The 19,436-nt window shown below is 43.2% G+C and overlaps 1 protein-coding gene across 3 annotated transcripts in view; it reads right to left on the bottom strand.

Moving 5' to 3' along the window:
- Positions 1-19,436, bottom strand: part of XPR1 (xenotropic and polytropic retrovirus receptor 1) — a 252,139-nt gene that overhangs the window by 197,530 nt on the left and 35,173 nt on the right. The window contains exon 1 of one of the 3 annotated variants that reach the window (XM_065554520.1): positions 11,712-11,802. The exons of the other annotated variants lie outside the window; for them this stretch is intronic. Coding sequence (XP_065410592.1) covers positions 11,712-11,787 — 76 coding nt within the window. The 5' untranslated portion in view covers positions 11,788-11,802. Of the gene's footprint in view, positions 1-11,711; positions 11,803-19,436 lie in introns of those variants that run through there. 3 annotated transcript variants of the gene reach the window in all.

Below are 19,436 nucleotides of genomic sequence, written 5' to 3' on the forward strand. Positions count from 1 at the left end.
GAAGTGACATCATCACTTGGCCTCTTTCCCCCCCCCCCCTTTCCCCCCAACTCAACACCTGGAAGAATGTCTGGAAGACAAAGACTCAGAACTGGAGAAGGGTCCCAGGCTGGAAGAAAGTCCCAGCCTGTGTACTGACCAACTGTAACCTGCCTGTACCATCTGTCAGGGTGAGACACTGCTTGCTAAACAATCCTGTTTAGTTTGTAGAGCTTAGACAGCAAATTTATTTTTATTTCTTAAGTAACCAATTTTGATCTCTACACCTGCTACTTACAACTTAAAATCTGCCTTTCTATAGTTAATAAACCTGTTTTATATTTTATCTAAAACAGTATGTTTTGGTTGACGTGTAGGGAAATCTCAGCTCAGGTTAACAAGGGCTGTTGAACGTCCATTACTCTTTTGTCGGAGTGGAGAACTAGGTACTGAACTTACACTGGCCAGACTTCTGACCAGTGCATGACAGTTCAGTTCAAGGGTGCAAAACTGGGGAGATGGGGGGGGGAATAGGCTGGAGTCTATTGATGGCTCATGAGTGGCTGGGAGATCATTCATGTAACACAGTTGGATGTGTCACTATGGATGTCTGTAAGTGCAATGCCTATCAGAGGTTTGTAGCTTGACATCAGCACCGCAGTGCGAGAGGCAACCCAAATTGGTGGGTTTGGGAGGGCTCAGCAGTCCCACAGTCCAGGTTGCACACCAGGGACCCTGTCATAGTAGTCAAACCATTGTGCTGCATATAAACACTCAGCTGGGTAAATGCACAATTAGCTTGTTCAAGCATACTTTGTTGCTATCCTAGCCCAATACTGCCACACCCAAAGAAATTAAATGACTAATTTAATTTATTAAGAATGGTAAAAGAATTTGATTCTTCTGTAAATCATTTGTAGTAATATCATTAGCAATTCAAATATATTTTATCCCAATTATTAAGTATTGCTTTTATGCAGTAATTGACTAATTACTAGAAACTATTAATGTACTTATATACCGAACTGAACTATAAGAATGGTCAAATTGTTTACCAGTATGGATAAAAACAGCTATTTTTAAAAAAAAAAATAAGATTTTTTAATTTCAAGTGGATTTTCTTTATTTAAATAGTTTTTTTTTAAATTAATATTTAAAATTAAATTTGAAATTAGGACAATTTATGTTGAGACGTAAACATACTATACATTATTAAAATAATTTAAATTAAATACAAAACACATTAAGAAGTACATATCTGCTGCCAAGTTTTAAAGAAAGTTAGGGTTACCATACGTCTGGATTTTCCTGGACATGTCCGGCTTTTTGGTCCTCAAATCTCCATCTGGGAGGAAATTCCAAAAAGCCGGACGTGTCCGGGAAAATAGGGAGGAGTCGTGGGGGCTTGGATCCGGGCTGGAGCCGCTGGGGCTCGGCCAGCGCCACTCGGCCAGGGCCGGGGCTGGGCTGGAGACGCTCGGCTGGAACCAGGGCCCGAGCCGGGCTGGAGCCACTGGGACCGGGGCTGGGGGTGCTCGGCCGCTGGCTGGCGCCGCTCAGCCGGGGCTCCGGGGCCCAAGCCGAGCTGGAGCCGCCGGGGCCGGGGTGGGCCGGAGCCGGTCGGCCGGGGCCGGCGCGCTCGGCCAGAACCGGGGCCGACACCCCAGGGCCCGAGCCGAGCTGGGCGGGTGGGAACACACGCCGGGGCCAGAGCCGCTCGGCCGGGGGGGCTGGACTGGGCTGCACGTCCTCCACCACTACCGCCTCAGCCCCAGCTTTCCTGCTGCCTGCCTGTTTCAGGCTTCCTGCGAACATTTGATTCGTGGGAAGCAGGGGAGGGGGAGGACCAGGGGGGCGGAGCGTTCAGGGGAGGGGGCAAAGTTGGGTCAGGGACTTTGGGAAAGGGGCGGAGTTGGGATGGGGCTGGGGGCAGGGAAGGGACGGAGTTGGGGTGGGGCTGGGGCCCCGTGGAGAGTGTCTTCTTTTTGTTTTGTTTTTTTAAATATGGCAACCCTAAGAAAGTCAAAGCACTGAACTGCTGGAAGCCACTGGCTAAACACCTGGAACCAGAGTCTGTGAAGTGCTAAACCAGTTTTTGACAGCAGTAGCCTCCTCTGAAGGTGCAGACAATATTTTCTTTATTTCATTTTATTCAACTAGTACAGTTCAATGACTAGTTTATTCAAAGTTGAGAAAACAACTGGGAGCTGAAAAAGCAGGAAAGCTTGTTTTCCTCCTCCAATCTTTGAATAAAAACTAGGTGTGAAAATATGGGATCTACAAGTTTGGAAATCTTGAAAAGACATGGTGACCAGAAACAACCAATTCAATTCATTAACTGCAGATAAACTCTTTAGAAACACAAACTATTTAATAAGCCAGTTTTAAAACATGAAGTATGTTTTGATAAGAAAAAAGTGTATGTATCCAGCACATTTAAAGTAGTTTTGTTTCATTTAAAATACTGTTTTTGTGCATTTTTAATTGAATTTGAATTTCCATCCATGCAGAGGTTGATACAAATCCCAAGTAAAAAAAATTAATCTGGTAAATAAGAAATGCATTATTCACCATTTTCTAACATAATAAAAATGCAAAAATTAAGAATCTGAATAAATGCAAATTAAGCTATACAACTGCTTAAATAAATGTATATAGATATATTGTATCCTCCTGGTTAGTCAAAAATGTACCACTAAGCTTAGTTTCAAGGCTCTATGTAGGTGCAAATCAACATGTTTTAATTGTTACTAACCAATAAGAATCAACCTTGCTTTCGGAAAATAAAGTAAAAAAGCAAAACAATTCAAATAGTTTATTTAAAATCAAAGTTTCCTGCTTGCTGATTTAAATAGTGATTAAAATTTAAATCAATCTACCCCGTTTACTACTACTAAAATATTTAATTTAATCTAATTTAACCATACCACAAAATGTAATTTTAAAGTACATTTACCAAACATACCAAAAAAATTTTATGCATTGTTGCCTACAAAGGCCTGACATAGAATACTTGTATTTAAGTTCTCCTTTAGGTAGTTTATAGTTATGATCACGCTTTCCAGGGCTTTTGCTCAAGGTAGCACAAACCCTAGTAGAAAGCCAAAATATTTTAAAAATTCACAATATTGTATATCAATTTCCTTAAAATGTTCTAAATTAAATAAAAGTTAACTCAGAATTATTTTAGCAAAGCAAGCACATTAATTTTACATGTTTGCCCTCCCCCACAGCACCATCTATTGGTGAGCTCATATTTTAAAATAGCATGTTCTGCAGTCAAAATAATCTAAGGAAAAGAAGGTTTGAACATACATTTATTTGAGAAAGTAACAGCATTCAAAAAGTTCGAGCCACCCACAGAGCAAGTATCTTCACTGTTCTTCAACGGGTATACACATTCAAGGCCTGCTCTGGGACAACTTCTGAAATAAACACATTTAGCCTAATTCAGATCCAGTGTAAGCACCTGCCACTCCACTAACTAGAGTCGCACCTGCTTACATCAGGTCTGAATTTGATCCATTTAATTCAACTTCATTTGTTAGTACTGCAATATTTTTACTTTCTGGCACATGAGCAATGGGAATTTAAAGTAGGTGCACTTTAACACTCACAATGAAAGGACCACCATGCACAATTATTCTATCCATTTGTCCTATGGACAGCATGCTCTCTTGCACTCCACACCAGATTACTCTTATAAGGACCACATCTGTAAACTTGTCTACATAGTGCTCATTTCTAGGTTTGGGGGTGTAGGCATTGAAAGAAAGACCATGAACCCATTTCAGAAGACTCATCTTTTGGCAGCCAATCCAGGATTTAAGCACCTCCAGGGCATATACAGTAAGCTTCCCACAGTTTGGGGGTCAGGGCATAATAGGGAGAAAAACTTTCAGCCTGTGCTTCCCTTTTGGCCTGCAGCTTTTCTGGACAGAACTAGGCGAACAGAACTCTTTGTAATTTAAAAGTAAGTGGAAATAAAAAATACCAAGTGAAAGTTAAGTGCTAAAGCAGTCCTTCCACAGAGACATCCACAGGAACTGGGCAGAAGGATGCAGAAATGCCATGAGGTGTAACTTACGATTTTCCAGAAATTCTCTAGTTTAAGCCATGGATGGCCAGGTGATGGGTGAGAAAGAGAATTCCCAGCTAGACAGAGGCAGGAGATACCAGCCTACTGCCCTCTCTCCGCAAAACTTGTTTCCAGAAAGAGGCATGGTGCCATTGGTTATATCTCTATGTCCACACAACAGCAGCTGCGGAGGATCTCAGAGGAATTAATGCTGTTTGAAGCAGCATTAATTATCAAATAACCACAGTGTGAGCCAGGACAATGATAAGGAGTTAATCCAGTTCCCAACTCCACCCTGGTCCCCAAAACCCAAACCCTGTAATGCACCCATGCAGGGCCTAATGCAGAAGCCAACATTTCCCTGCAAATGGGCACTTTCCTCAAATTTTAATCTCCTCCACTAGCATAAATGGAGGGGACAATATATGCCTAAAAATGTCTATAAATAAATATTTGTATTGCTATTTTACTAGACATGAATAGTAATTTTAAAAAATGAAATGATTTTAGAGTAATCAAGAATAAAATAGCAAGCTGGTCACATTAAACCAATGCACAGTTAAAGCTGCAAGGTCTTTTTATTATAAGGATATATACCTATCTCATAGAACTGGAAGGGACCCTGAAAGATCGAGTCCAGCCCCCTACCTTCACTAGCAGGACCAAGGATTTTTATTTGTGCAATCTTTCAGTATCGGGTACAACAGCCACCAAACTACAGATAATGTCCAGAAATATAATATATATTACTCATCCTTATAAAATGAGAGAATAACAATCACAAAAGAGACCATTTCAAGTACATATCACTAGCACTGCTCTTTATGACAAAGGTTTCCAGGAACTGGCCATGTTTATATTTGTGACACTAGCCATCTTTGTGGAATGACAATGTCATCTAAATGAGCAAAAATTTTTATCTGCTCACATCCTCCCATTAACCCTCCCAAAAAGTTTACTCCAGACACTTTCATTCCCTTTTACAATAAAAAGTGTGATCACTCAAAATTAAATTTGTGGATTAGAGTCTCCTGTTGTGATAGCACTCTCTAGTTAGTAATCCTACAGTATCTGGTTAGAATGCTGTAGTATGGATGCACCTGAAGTGTTCAGAGCAGTATGCTGCAATTTACTAAGATGGCCAAAATAAAAAACAAAAGCCTCCACAGAATTTAAGATTACATGATTTAAGTTTGTTTTTAAATTTGGACAACAACATCTCTCAAGGTTGAAATTCTCATCGGGCTATATTTATTATATTGAACACAGTTTTTTCTTGGTGTAGAAATGAAAGCATTTAACCTGTGCAGAAAAATAGATTTTCAATAGATTTAGTTCAAAAATGTAAGAATTTGGTGCTCTCAACCAAGTGCTTTGACATTTGCCTAAGTGCCAAAGCCACTAAATTTGCCTTCAGCAGAATCAACAAGGACCCTGGCGTAAAGACCAGAGTTGCTGCAGGTTGTGAAGTTTCTGCATCAACAGAAGTTCTGGTAACCCAGAATAGAGTAGGGGAAGTGCTGCAAATCAGCACAGAGAACCATTGCTGGAATTCTGAACTGGGCCAGGTTTAAAGGTGAAGTACAAAAGAAAGATGTATTTGTGCTCTCATACTTCTACAGAATAAAGAAAAATACACATACACCCCCACACCTCAAAAAAATTTACCTTTTTATTTTTGTATTACAGATTTAAATTGGGTTTATGAAATCAGATACCAAGTGATTTTTATTCAAAGTTAAATTTTTGTTTACATAGATTTATGAGTGGAAGGAAACTTTTAAAAAAGTATTAAACGGCTATGCCCTTTCAATTAAGGGCTAAGAAAGTGCCCAATCAGTTTCCTTGAGTTTTCCAAGGGAGGTTTCCTTGAATAAAAGTATATAACACACCTAAAGTAAGAGAAAGTTTTATTACTAATTGGAAAAAAAATCAGGGTCTTTATACAGTTTAAAGAAGCTAAAATAGATAAACTTGTTTGCTGCCCTTTCTATGAAGCCATATCGCTAAAGAACAGAACTATCAGTCTCAAACTTTCAGGAAAACACACGAAATATTTTAAAATAAATATGATCCAGCTTTCAAACCAAAACCATCATATTGGCTCTGAAAAGTACTTCCAGTTTAAAATCTCTGAATGACAAAGAGAACAAGGTACAATCATGTGATTGGTTTCAGAGTAGCAGCGGTGTTAGTCTGTATCCGCAAAAAGACCAGGAGTACTTGTGGCACCTTAGAGTAACAAATTTATTAGAGCATAAGCTTTCGTGGACTACAGCCCACTTCTTCGGATGCATACAGAGTGGAATAAATATTGAGGAGATATATATACACACATACAGAGAGCATGTATATATATCTCCTCAATATTTATTCCACTCTGTATGCATCCGAAGAAGTGGGCTGTAGTCCACGAAAGCTTATGCTCTAAGTGCCACAAGTAATCATGTGATTGTGATTAAGGGACCTTTGAGTTTATTCCTGACCAGAGATGCAAGAGTCCAAAGAACGCAACTACCATGCCCACTTAAATCATACCTCATTGTCAGAAATCCCAACTTTCAACGTTAAGGAACATTAAATGTCAATGTGTGGCAACAAAATCAATTTCCTCAGTTCAGCAAATTGGAAAATTTGCGTATTTTTCATCTGTTTGATCCTATAAACAAAGTCTGAAATAAGGAATGGAAAACTTACTGAACAACTAAGATTAAAGTTGTGAGACCACTTACTCCCTCCCTGTTCATCTCTCCCCACCGAATCCCCTAATGTTAGATCATTAAGCAAATCCTCAAGCCTGGAAGACAGAGATAAGCAACTTGGGCAAGTAGATGAACTCTACAAAATTAACTTGTTTGAAGATCTTGACACAAAAAAGGAAGCACTGACAGAAGCATTTCTTCTTTGAACGCTGCTGACTGGAGGCTGCCAAAATAGATAACAGCTGGCTTGTGTTGGAGGATAAACAAATATTCAATATCCATCTGAGCTGATCCAGGCTCAGGAAGAAGTTTTGAAAAACTTCCTGGAAGCATGCAAATAGAGGGGGCAGAGGGAAAGCCTCCTAAAGAATATTTTATTTATTGATTTAAAGAGAAAACAGAATGCTATGTGCTTCTGTCAGACTTCTTTGCACAGCAGCACCAATTCTCACTGTTCCCATCAGTATGGCCCAGTCAGTCACATATACACAAAGTACAATTCTATTTCCAAATTTGCTATTGATAGTCTTACTGAAACTCAGGAGTTGTCACAGACTCCAAGTGAAGAATTTAACCAGTACCTTATGCCCTAAATTACATTTGCTTAAAAAAATAGTTTGCATGTGCTATGGGATTTAAAAAGGGGGGGGGGGCGGGGGTGGGAGGTGCGCAGATCTCTACAGAAGTGATGCACCTTAATCTAAGGCTGAGATATAGAACAACTTCTTAACAGTTGCATTAAGAGATCCCACAACACTGTCTGGTAAAGAAGAATGGTTAAACTGTCTCCTGGCCAATTCATGTAATGAAAATGTGAAAACTGCAAGGAAATCATGACATTCGTAACCTCTAACTCATTTCCAGGACAAACTGAAGTGCAGGATGAAGAATACACTGCAGGATTCAAAAGGAAATATCAATATGCAAGATGCACATATCTGAACTGTAGCAAAGGGAATACGGTAAAAGTGTATAAATATTGTCATTCCCAAGTTCCACATAAAATTCCAGCTTCAAGTAGCTTCATAATGCAAAGCATGCAGAGTTTTCCATCAATATCTGAAGGTACTGGCTAGGAATCTGTGTTATCTTAATCACTTCAGTCACCCTAACCTTGTACTTTACTCTTCTTTTAGATTACACAGCATGTTTTGACTTTTAAAAGGTACAATTAAGGTGTTCCCCATAAATGCTAGTAAATGACTGAAATAAAGATCAAATGTTTATTTGCAGCACCTTTTCCTTTTTATTTGATCTCACCACTGAACATTTGGGGGTAGAGGCCTTAGACTAGCATTTGGAAAATCTCCTGCTGCTATAGCATTTTAAGTGCAGACAAGCCCTCAGTGAAGCAATAGCTTTGTTCAATCTATTTACTGCTCCTGAATGCAAACAAAAGCTCAGCTGGAAAGGACTGGAGTTAGGCCTGGTCTACACTACAGAGTTAGGTTAACGCAAAGCAGCTTACATCAACCTAACTCTGTAAGCATCTACACTAAAATGTTGCTCCCACCGATGTAACTCGCCCACTACACTGACTTAACTCCACCTCTGTGAGAGTCATAGCGCTTAGGTCGATGCATTATCAGTGTAGACACTGCATTGCTTATATCAACTGTAGCTACCTTTCAGAAGCCGTCCCACACTGACATTTAAATTGGTGCAAACTCGCTTTTGGTGAGGACGCGCATCACCAACACAAGGAGCATAGCGTGGACATGCAAAAGCATTTCAATTACTGTGGTGGCTGTACGTCAATGTAAATTAGGTCAACATTTAGGCTACACTACAGCCAGGATCGATGCTCTGAGATCGATCCACCAACAGTCGATTTAGCGGGTCTAGTGAAGGCCCACCCAAAATCGAAAGCAGATAGCTCTCCAGTTGACCCCTGTACTCTACCCCCGATAAGAAGAGTAAGGTAAGTCGATGGGAGAGCAACCCCCCACGGTGTAGGCCCCGCGGCAACTCGACCTAAGGTACGTTGACTCCAGCTACATTATTCACGTAGCTGGAGTTGCATAGCATAGGTCAACCATATTTCTTTTGTAGCAGAAAAATGTTTAATACATTTTCAAAAGAATATGCAAATACAACTGCAAATTCAAATTAATCTACAAACCACTGATGTAGACAGTAGACTGGCACATTTCCTAAAGTGATCTATTCCACACAGAGGGAAGCTCCTTTTATCAAAAATCAGGAACATCTTTGCCACCAGAACCTGGAAGTAGTTTCTAAATACTGCAATAGTTTTCATTTCCCTGACTGAAAACACATACCCTTGAGGTTAAAATTAACGTGCTATAATTTCTCAAAATGTGTCTATTGTATTTAAACAGAATCATAGTCCAGAAGTCTGTTTTAGAATAAGATGCCTGGAGCAATGATTTTAAAAGCAGTTCACATTAGCCCACGCAAACAGTCTTATCAGATGGAAACACATCTGCTGACTTCTTTTTCCTTCACAGAATCAGTAGATTTAACAAGATCTTTGGCCTGTGTAGCTCTAGACAAGTTTTTCAGACTTGTATTTTAAATTAGAAGCCTAAATAAGTGACCAAATTTTCACAGGTGTCCACAGTTGCTATTGATCTCAATAGGAGCAAGAGAGATTCAACACCTCTCCAAGTCAGACCACTTGCTTAGACACCCACCCAGAGTGAGAAAGTTTTGGCTCCAGTCTTTTAGCACTTCAAACAAGAACTGGCTGAATTCAGAGAACAGCCTGGAGTAATCACATACTGCATCTTGTCATTAGGTCTTCAGCCAAAAAAGGATAAAACATCAGTAGTCACAAAATCTGTTGAGACTCATCTAAGGATGTAAGCCAGCACACCATTTGTTTGGCATTTTTCTTTTAAAAATGTATTTTTTGAAAGTATGCAAATTTAACAGTTAAAAAATTTTCTTTGCAGTATTGTTGTAACCATGTTGGTTCCAGGATATGAGAGACACAAGATAGGTAGGTAATATCTTTTAAATGGACCAACTTCTGTAGGTGGAAGATGCAAGCTTTCGAGTTACACTGAACTCTTCAGGTCTGGGGAAGGAAACAGAGTGTCTGAGCTAAACACAAGTTGGGACAGATTGTTAAACAGAAGGGTTATCATGTGGGAGGCGATCACTTGAAATGAAGTAAGCAATTGGCGGGTTAGACTATTACACAAAGGATTAGAAATGGGCAATTAAGGGTAGCAGGCAGTGTTGTTGTACAAATTGTTGTAATGAGCCATAAAACCAGTGTCCCTGTTAAATCCATGGCTTTTGGTGTCTACCAGAGTTATGAATTTAAGTTCCCCGGTTTGCCTTTTGAAGGTGTTGAGTGAGTTTCCCTTGAGAAATTTTTCTAATAGTCTAAGCCCTCAAGGGCTATGATGAATTGGAAAGTATTTTTAATTAATATGGTATTTGTTTATGAGGGTTTACCTGCTATGGTGTTAAATCAAAACAATTTGTAACTGTGGAAACATACAGAAAACAAAACACTAGCAAAGATAAGACAGCCACAGATACACACCTTCCAAGCAACAAAGACAATACTTAGGCCATTGGTGGGGAAGAAGCTACCTGACTGACCCCCATCAGTTTACTCTAGAATGGTTTACTCTGCCCGAGGTTAAGCCAAAAGAAAAAACCTCAAAGACCCTAGAAACGGGAAGGCATTTGGTGAACTGGGAGATGCTGCCCAACTGTGCGAGTGAAAAGCTGACAGGCTGACAAAACAAGGGATGTAAATATTGGTTAAAAAAGTTAACCGGTTAATCCAGGGGTGGTCAACCTGTGGCTCTGGAGCTGCATGCGGCTCTTCATAGGTTAATATGCAGCTCCTTGCATAGGCACTGACTCCAGGGCTGGAGCTACAGATGCCAACTTTCCAATGTGCTAGGGAGTGCTCAAACCCCCTGCTCTGCCCCACCCCAGGCCCTGCCCCCATTCCACCCCTTCCCCCAAGCCTTATGCCCTCACTCTTCCCCCCTCCCCACCAGAGCCTCCTGTGCACTGCATAACAGCTGATTGCAGCGGGTAGGAGGCATGGGGAGGGAGTGAGAGGCACTGATTGGTGGGGCTGCCGGCGGGCAGGAGGCGCTGCAGGTTGGAGTGGGGAAGCTAAGGGGGGGCTACTGACATATTAGTGTGGCTCTTTGGCAATGTACATTGGTAAATTCTGGATCCTTCTCAGGCTCAGGTGGGCTGCCCCTGGGTTAACCGCTTAATACCGGTATATACCGGTTAACTGATTAATTAATATCAACTGTTAACCAGTTAACTGACTAATAATTAACTGTTAACCAATGTCATTCCAGCAGCAGCCGGCACGGGGTGGCAGGGGCCGGAATCCCGCCGGCTGGGGCCGGGGTTACTCCAGCCTGCCCAGCCCAGGGCGGCCGGGATCCAGCCTGGCGTGCTCTGGCCAGCACAGCATGGCTAGCTGTGGGGCTTTAGCGTTAAGGTTAAGCCTAATGCTTATCAGTTAACCTTTTACATCCCTAGACAAAACACATAGGCTCTGCAGTTTCCACCTCACTCTCTCTCCCCACCAGAGATTGCATTAGTTAGATTGAGGTGAATGGATGAAGATTTAAGAAATGTGTGCAGGCCTTTTATTGTTTATTCCCTCTGCCCTACATGCTTTGTACCTTTGAGGAATGAATACATAATGCTTTGTTTTGAAGACTCCATTTCTGTCTTCTCAATACAAACTTATGTTGTCAGAGGCTCCTGAAGGGAAACTTTTACATGTATCAAAACAGAGCTGGACCTGTGTTTAACATGTTGGGAGCAGGGGTCTTGAGACCAGAGATCCAGTCTGAGAGTGATTGAACCATGTGCTTTCACCCACAGTGAAGTCCAGGAAGGCAGATATGTCATCTAAGGGGTGCACTCAGAGGTGAAAGTAAGCTGGTACGGGCCGATAGGGAGGACCGGTAAGAAAAGGTGCAGTAACGTACCGGCAAGAAAATGGAGCACTCTCTCCCTCTCTGACTCCTCCTCCTGGCTCCAGCAATATTGAGGGTCCGGCTTCATGAATGTTCGGGGCCGGGTCTCCCGCCTGGCCCCACCTGCTGCCCCCGCCCCCCCCCCCCCCCGGCGCGTCCCCTGCGTGTGCCCTGGTCCCCCTTTGCTGCCCCCGTGCACCTCCCTGGATCCGTGCACCTCCCTGGATCCGGCTGGAGCAGAGCTTCCCTGTGTCTCTCCCCTGAAGCTCCATGCAGCCTGCCTGCATTAACTGTCGTGGCAGGGTCTTAGTGCCCTCCTCCACTACTGCCAGGGAAGGCTGCCCTTCCCCCTCAGACCCTTTCATTTTCCGGTGGGACTCTCCACTAGTACAGCCGCCCCCCTGCCCGCAGTCACTGCTTTTGCCCCACGCTGGGCAAGGGGCAGCCCCATCCCCCACCTCCAGTGAGGCTACAGTGAGGAGCAGCAGCAGGGGAGGAGGCGCACATGTGATAGCAAGCCCCCCAGCATGGCACCCACCACAGGGGAGGTGAGGGGGATTCCTGGACCTGAGAGGGCCCCAAGGAGCACATGCAGTGGCAGTGGGGGGGATGAGTGTGCTGCCGGGGGGGAGGAGGGGGCCCCTACCCCAGAGCTCGCTGCTGCCTGTAGGGAGAGGGCTGGGGAGAGTCCTCCTCTCTGGCTCCAGTCCCAGGGCACCCCTCCTGCACCCCAGTCCCCTGCCCCAGCCCAGGGCCTGCACCACAGACCTCCTCCCCCCACCCAAACTCCCTCCCAGAGCCTTGGGCAGGTGGGGGGTGGAGTTTGAGGGAGGCAGAGTTTGGGTAGGGGCAGGTTCTGGGCACCACCAAAATTTCTACAAACCTGCCGCCCCTGCAGGCAAGAGCTGGTGTGCCATATCGGGGTGGACCGGCTTCCTGAGGCAGCAATTTAAAGGGCTGGAGCCCAGGGCCCTTTAAATTGCCGCCAGAGCCCCGGGGTAGCGGCGGCAGGGCTCGGGTGGCGATTTAAAGGGCCCAGGGCTCCTGCCACCGCTACTGCCCCAGGCCCTTTAAATCGCCGCTGGAGCCCCACTGCCGCTACCCCCAGGGCTCCGGGGACAATTTAAAGAGCCTGGGACAGTAGAGGCAGTGGGAGCCCGGGCCCTTTAAATAGCCCCCGGAGCCTGCTGGAGCCCTGGGGTAGCAGCGGCAGGGCTCTGGTGGCTACTGAAAGGGTTCAGGGCTCCCGCTGCCTCTACCACCCCGGGCCCTTTAAATAGCCACCGGAGACCTCCCGACGCTACCCCAGGGCTCCAGAGACCATTTAAAGGGCCCTGGAGGGTAGCGGCAGCCGGAGTCCCGGGCCCTGCTGCTGGAGCCCCGGGGCTCTGTCAGCAATTTAAAGGGCCCGGGGCTCCACTGTGGTAGCAGCAGCTAGAGGCCCTTTAAATTGCCCCCGAACCCCAGGGCTCTCAGCCACACTCTGCAGCTGGGAGCTCAGGGGGTGATTTAAAGAGCTTGGGGCTCCCAGCTGCTGCTACCACAGCCCTAGCCCCGGGCCCTTTAAATCCTGATTTAAAGGGCCTGTGGATTTAAAGGCCCTGCCTCTTCCGGTGGAGGCCACGCCTCTTCCAGTGGAGGCCACGCCCCTCCTCGGGACTCTGGAGTACCGGCAAGTCCTTTGAGTTACTTTCACCCCTGGGTGCACTTGAGTTAAAAGGGGGCTAAATCAGTTCACCTGGAAGCCTTGACAAGGGTGTTGGACCTTCTACTGGATAGCATAATTTACCAACAAAAAACATGGAAAAGCTACAGGACTCTAGCCCAAAATAAAATAAATCCCTACCCCAAATCAATCAATGAAATAAATCAATTGTCACAGTTCAGGGCAACTGTAACTATATTTACCAATAGATGATCTAGCAAGGGCAGCCATTTTTAGGCTTCTGGCTACACAGCTATCACCTCTCTTGAAAACCTGTATCTCTCACCCTCCTGACCTTTGTCAGATGGCACAGTTCCCTACCTACATGGAGTTCCTCAGCAAGTCAGACTGCCTGCAGGGTCTCAACGTGTGGATTAGGAGTTGGGGAAACTTTTGGGAAAGGGGGAGCCTACACAACAAGGATGGGCGCTCCACCTAAACCAAACGGAACCAGATTGCTGGCATTTAAAATTAAAAAGGTCCTAGAGCAGTTTTTAAACTAAGGGCTGGGGAAAAGCCGACAGGTGCGGAGGAACACATGGTTCAGACAGATACATCCCTTAGCAGAAGATTTATTGGTGGAATGAGGCTAATCACTGGCATACAGTAATACCAAGGTACAAAATATATCGGAAGGACAGAACAGGTCGTGCTGGGAGGGGAGTGACACTATACATGAAAGAAAGCGTAGAATCAAATTAAGTAAAAATCTTAAATGAACCAAACTGTATTATAGAATCTCTATGGCAGGGAAAACAACACAGTGGCCCAACACTTTAGCATTTAATTTCAGAAAGGGGGACTACACAAAAATGAGGAAGTTAGTTAAACAGAAATTAAAAAGCTAGAATGCCAAAAGTGAAATCCCTCCAAGCTGCATGGAAACTTTTTAAAGACACCATAGTAGAGGCTCAACTTAAATGTATACCCCAAATTAAAAAATACAGTAAGAGAACCAAAAAACTGCTGCTGAGGCTAAATAAAGTAAAAAGCAGTGAGAGATGAAAAAATGCATCCTTTAAAAAGTGGAAGTTAAATCCTAGTGAGGAAAATAGAAAGGAGTATAAACTCTGGCAAATGAAGTGTAAAAATATAATTAGTAAGACCAAAAAAGAATTTGAACAACAGTTAGCCAAACACGGAAACAGTAATAGAAATTTCTTATTAAGTACATCAGATGCAGAAAGCCTGCTAAACAACCAGTGGAGCCACTGGACAATCACGATGCTAAAGGAACACTCAAGGACGATAAGGCCATTGTGGAGAAACTAAATGAATTCTTTGCATCAGTCTTCACAGCTGAAGATGTGAGGGAGATTCCCAAACCTGAGCCATTCTTTTTAGGTGACAAATCTGAGGAACTGTCCCAGATTGAGGTGCCATTAGAGGAGGTTTTGGATCAAATTGATTAATTATATAGTAATATATCACCAGGACCAGACAGTATTCACCCAAGAGCTCTGAAGGGACTCAAATGTGAAATTGCATAACTACTAACTGTAGTTTGTAACCTATCATTTAAATCAGCTTCTATACCAAATGACTGGAGGATAGCTAATGTGACACCAATTTTTAAAAAGGGCTCCAGAGGTGATTCCAGCAATTACAGGCAGGTAAACCTGACTTCAGTAGCGGGCAAACTGGTTGAAACTATAGTAAAGATCAATTGTGAGACACATAGATGAATATAATTTGTTGGGGAAGAGTCAACATGTTTTTTGTAAAGGGAAACCACGCCTCACCAATCCACTAGAATTCTTTGAGGGGTCAACAAGCATGTGGACAAGGGGGATCCAGTGGATATAGTGTACTTTAGATTTTGAGAAGACCTTTGACAAGGTCCCTCACCAAAGGCTCTTAAGCCAAGTAAGCTGTCATGGGATAAGAGGGAAAGTCCTCTCATGGATTGGTAACTGGTTAAAAGATAGGGAAGAAAGGATAGGAATAAATGGTCAGATTTCAGAATGGACAGAGGTAAATAGTTGGGTCCCCAAGGGGTCTGTACTGGGAACAGTCATATTTAACATATTCATAAATGAACTCCTTGCCAGACGATGTAGTGAAGGTCAAGACTATGGCCATGTCTACACTTACCAGGGATTGACACTGCTGCGATCAATGCAACAGGGCCTGATTTAGCAGGTCTAGTGAAGACCCGCTAAATCAACCACAGAGTGCTCTCCGGTCGACTCCGGTACTCCACCGGAATGAGAAGATTAAGGTAAGTCGATGGGACAGCATCTCCCATCGATGCAGCATGGTGTGGACACCACAGTAAGTCAACCTAAGCTATGTTAACTCCAGCTACATGAATAACGTAGCTGGAGTAGTGTAGACAAGGCCTATAACAGGGTTCAAAAAAGAACTAGATAAGTTCATGGAGGATAGGTCCATCAATAGCTATTAGCCAGGATGGGCAGGGATGTTGTCCCTAGCTTCTGTTTGCCAGAAGCTCGGAATGGGTGACTGGATGGATCACTTGATTACCTACTCCGTTCATTCCCCCTGGGGCACCTGGCATTGGCCACTGTTGAAAGACAGGATACTGGGCTAGATGGACCTTTGGTCTGACACAGTATGGCCGTTCTTATGCCTAAGTAGACCTGCTTTATTTTATCCTCCTCAGATGCTATAAACAGTGTAACTGCCCACAGTTATAAGTTACCACACAGCCCCTCCTAAGCAAGCACATTTATTCTTAAAGTGAAAGTATTACACAGAAAACATTAAAAACAATAAAAAGCTACACACATGCTAATGAGTTTACCAGAGATCACCCCCAACTCAAGGGCTCTGATAGGTGACCAGTCTTTCAAATCCAACCAAGGAATTTTCGGTTCATAAGTTCATAGCAGACATGAGTTCAGAACAAACACACATATGCATAGGTTAGCCTTTCCTTTATATAGCTTGGGTCATTGATATTCAGAGACCCCGAACAGCTGATCAGTCAAACAGCAGTTCTCTCCTCAGGGCACACCCTCAAAAGGTTGGGACCGGAGATGGGAATTTGCATTTCTCTCCCCGCAGGTGTTTCCTAGGAAACCTACTTAACTTTCTTGCCCAGAAAGTTCTCTTGTCTGGCACATTGTTTAAGATAGTCCTTTGAAGCTCATAACACTTCCTGGGGTTTACACTGGCCACATCTCCCCACAGAGAAGTTACATACAATCCCACAATAATACATAAACTTTGCATTTATAACACAATGGACACCAAAGTTATTAATTCAATAAGATCTCCCAAAGATATTGCAGGAAATTGAAGTATTTGTCACATCACTTACAAAAATACACATTCAAAGGGGGGGGGGGAGGAAGACATTACCAGGAAAAGCTACCAACATACTTTAGTACACAAAGTGACCAGAAGGGAGGAAAGCATTCCAAAGGAGGTTGGGCCTGGAAGATCTTCTTTCCTCCCTCAAGTTCACATCTGGATAAAGCCTACTGTTCAACTCAACTGACCAAATGCCATGACAGAGTCCAACATTTAAGGCTTTACATGTGTAAAGTACAACCTTTAACAGGTCCAGATGTTGACAAATATTTTAAATTTATTACAATGCCTTTCTAAAATCATTTTTTAATAATAGTATCTGAATACCTTTCTACAAAGCCCAAAAACTTGCAGAATTTTGAATGTACAGGAATAGGGTATTCAAGAGATTTTGGGCTGCTTCAGAGTCCAAAAGGCAAAAATTTACTTACCAGTTCTGCCACTTCTTGAGAGCAAAAGCCCCACACTTCTGATATGCCAACCTTGGTAAGATACTTTACATTGCACCCAGCTTGCTAAAAGAGCTTGAAATGTCAACACTAAAAAAGCCCCACACCATCACAGGCAGTTAATGAAGAATGTGAAGCAGCATGAGAACAGATCTCCCACTGCCATCCTCTAATAGTCAGACTATCACATTCTATGCTCGCTGCAGGCACCTGATCCACCAACCTTTCAGGCAACTCAAAATAAGTGTACTACGTAAGCCAACCTCCATGTCAAAAACTTTTGAAACGTAACCAGGCCATGGTGCAAGATGAAAAGGTGCAATCTGATAAATGTGGAATCTTGTAATTCTGAGTTACAAGCATGTAAAATGTTTGTCACAAGGGTCCATTATCTTACTCGGATATATTTTAACATACATTTGCTTCACTTGTGTATTTCAATAATTTTTTTTCAAACCAGCAGCATAGGATTCTTTACATGTAGATCAAAAGATGAGGCTGTTAACTGAAAATTTAGGTGATCTATATATCAGCACATTTTCACTTACAGTTTCAATTGTACTGTTAAAGAATTACTTACTGTGTACTTTCATAAAAATGATTCATGGATTGTGTGACATGCAGAAAAGAACACAGTACTGGGACAAGCCACAAATGCATATTTAACATTGTAGAAAAAGTAATATTTTATTGTATTTTAAAAATAGCATCATTTATATGTTCAAAAGAGGGCAAAATTAAGGTTCTGTACATAATTTTTCACTGCACAACTAAGATAACTGCTCATGCTGTGGCTTGCTCCTACTGTTCTGGTAATTGTTATTTGTTTAGCAAAATTGATTTCTTTGCCCAATTTGCTTGATTGTTCTTGTCTATATTAATTGATGGTCTGCTCCCAACAAACCTATTGATTGTTCTTTACCAACCATTGTCATTATCTGCCACCTAGACACTCATCATACTTCTCCTGTTACTATCTTATGTCTCCTCCTTTCTTTCCTCCCCTTTTACTTTCTCCCTTTCTACTGCTCCCCAACAGCTGTACCTTCTCACCTTCACATTCTCCCTTATTACCACTTCTTCCTTCTTGCATCAACCCTCACCATCCTTGCATTCCCACCTCTATCCCTCTGGACTCTCTCCTTCAAACTTCACATCCACTCAGGCCTCGTCCCTCCCATCCCCCTACCCCCACTCCTTCAGAAACATCTCTTTATAAAGTTAATTGCCATTCACAACCTTTCACTTCTTTCCCCTCCATCTCCTGGCACTCACGGAAACCTGGATCCCTTCACTAGCTTACTCTAACTGTTCTGTTGGTGAGAGAAGTCGGTCCAATAAAAGATATTATCTCATCCATCTGTGTCTCTAATATCTTGGGACCGACATGGCTAAAACACTGCATCTAACCATTCTCCTACACACACCCTGCTTCAAGGAGTCCCCAAAGGAATGCAGAGATGTTGGACTTTTCATCTCCTTTTCCTGTCACTTCGAAACAGCCTTCTCTTCTCCCATTTCCTACTCCTCCTTCAAGCTATCTGCCATCCAACTCTAGTCTCCCTTCCACTTTATGCAGCTTTCAGCCACTATTTCCATCCAACTTCATCCCAACCACCTTCCTCTGGTACCTGGCTCTCCCTCCCATTTCATTACTGGTGACTTCAAATTCCACATTAATATCCCATCTGTCCCATTTACCACCTCCCTCTTTGCCCTCACCTTGTTTGATCTCAAGCCCTGGATTAACTTTCCCTCTCACCAAAGCAGACACTCACTATAGCCTTCTCTAAACACTGCTCCTTCTCTGTTCTCTGAAAGTCAGAGATCCTTCTCTGACCTCCACCAAAGCTCCTGTTATAGAATACTGAGTTCTCTCACTCGCTCTCTACCTCATTCCTTCCTTCTACTTCTTCATACTCATCTAACCTCCCCTTCCAACCTCTCACTGTTTTGGCCTGCTTCCTTCAAAACAAAAGCAAACTCTAGTAGTCTCTCCAACCTAAAAGAAATATTTTATCCCACTTGCCTGCAAGACATTTTCTCAAATACCCATCTTACACCACCATCCTGGATTTCTGCCAGTCTGTCTTTAACTCTACCCACTCCATAATTGGCCTCCCCAAGATCTTTAATGACTTCTTCCATGCTAAATTATAGGGGTCTGTATTCTATCCTCATCTTTTGACCTCCTAGCTGCATCTGACATGGTCACTCTCACATAAACACATGCACCAATCATGTCTTCCCATGGTTCCCTTTGTCCTCTCCTCCTACTTCTGATCACTCCTTTTAGCAGGTCCT

This window comes from Chrysemys picta, chromosome 8 (genome assembly GCF_011386835.1).
Source record: "Chrysemys picta bellii isolate R12L10 chromosome 8, ASM1138683v2, whole genome shotgun sequence".
NCBI classification, from domain to species: domain Eukaryota; kingdom Metazoa; phylum Chordata; order Testudines; family Emydidae; genus Chrysemys; species Chrysemys picta.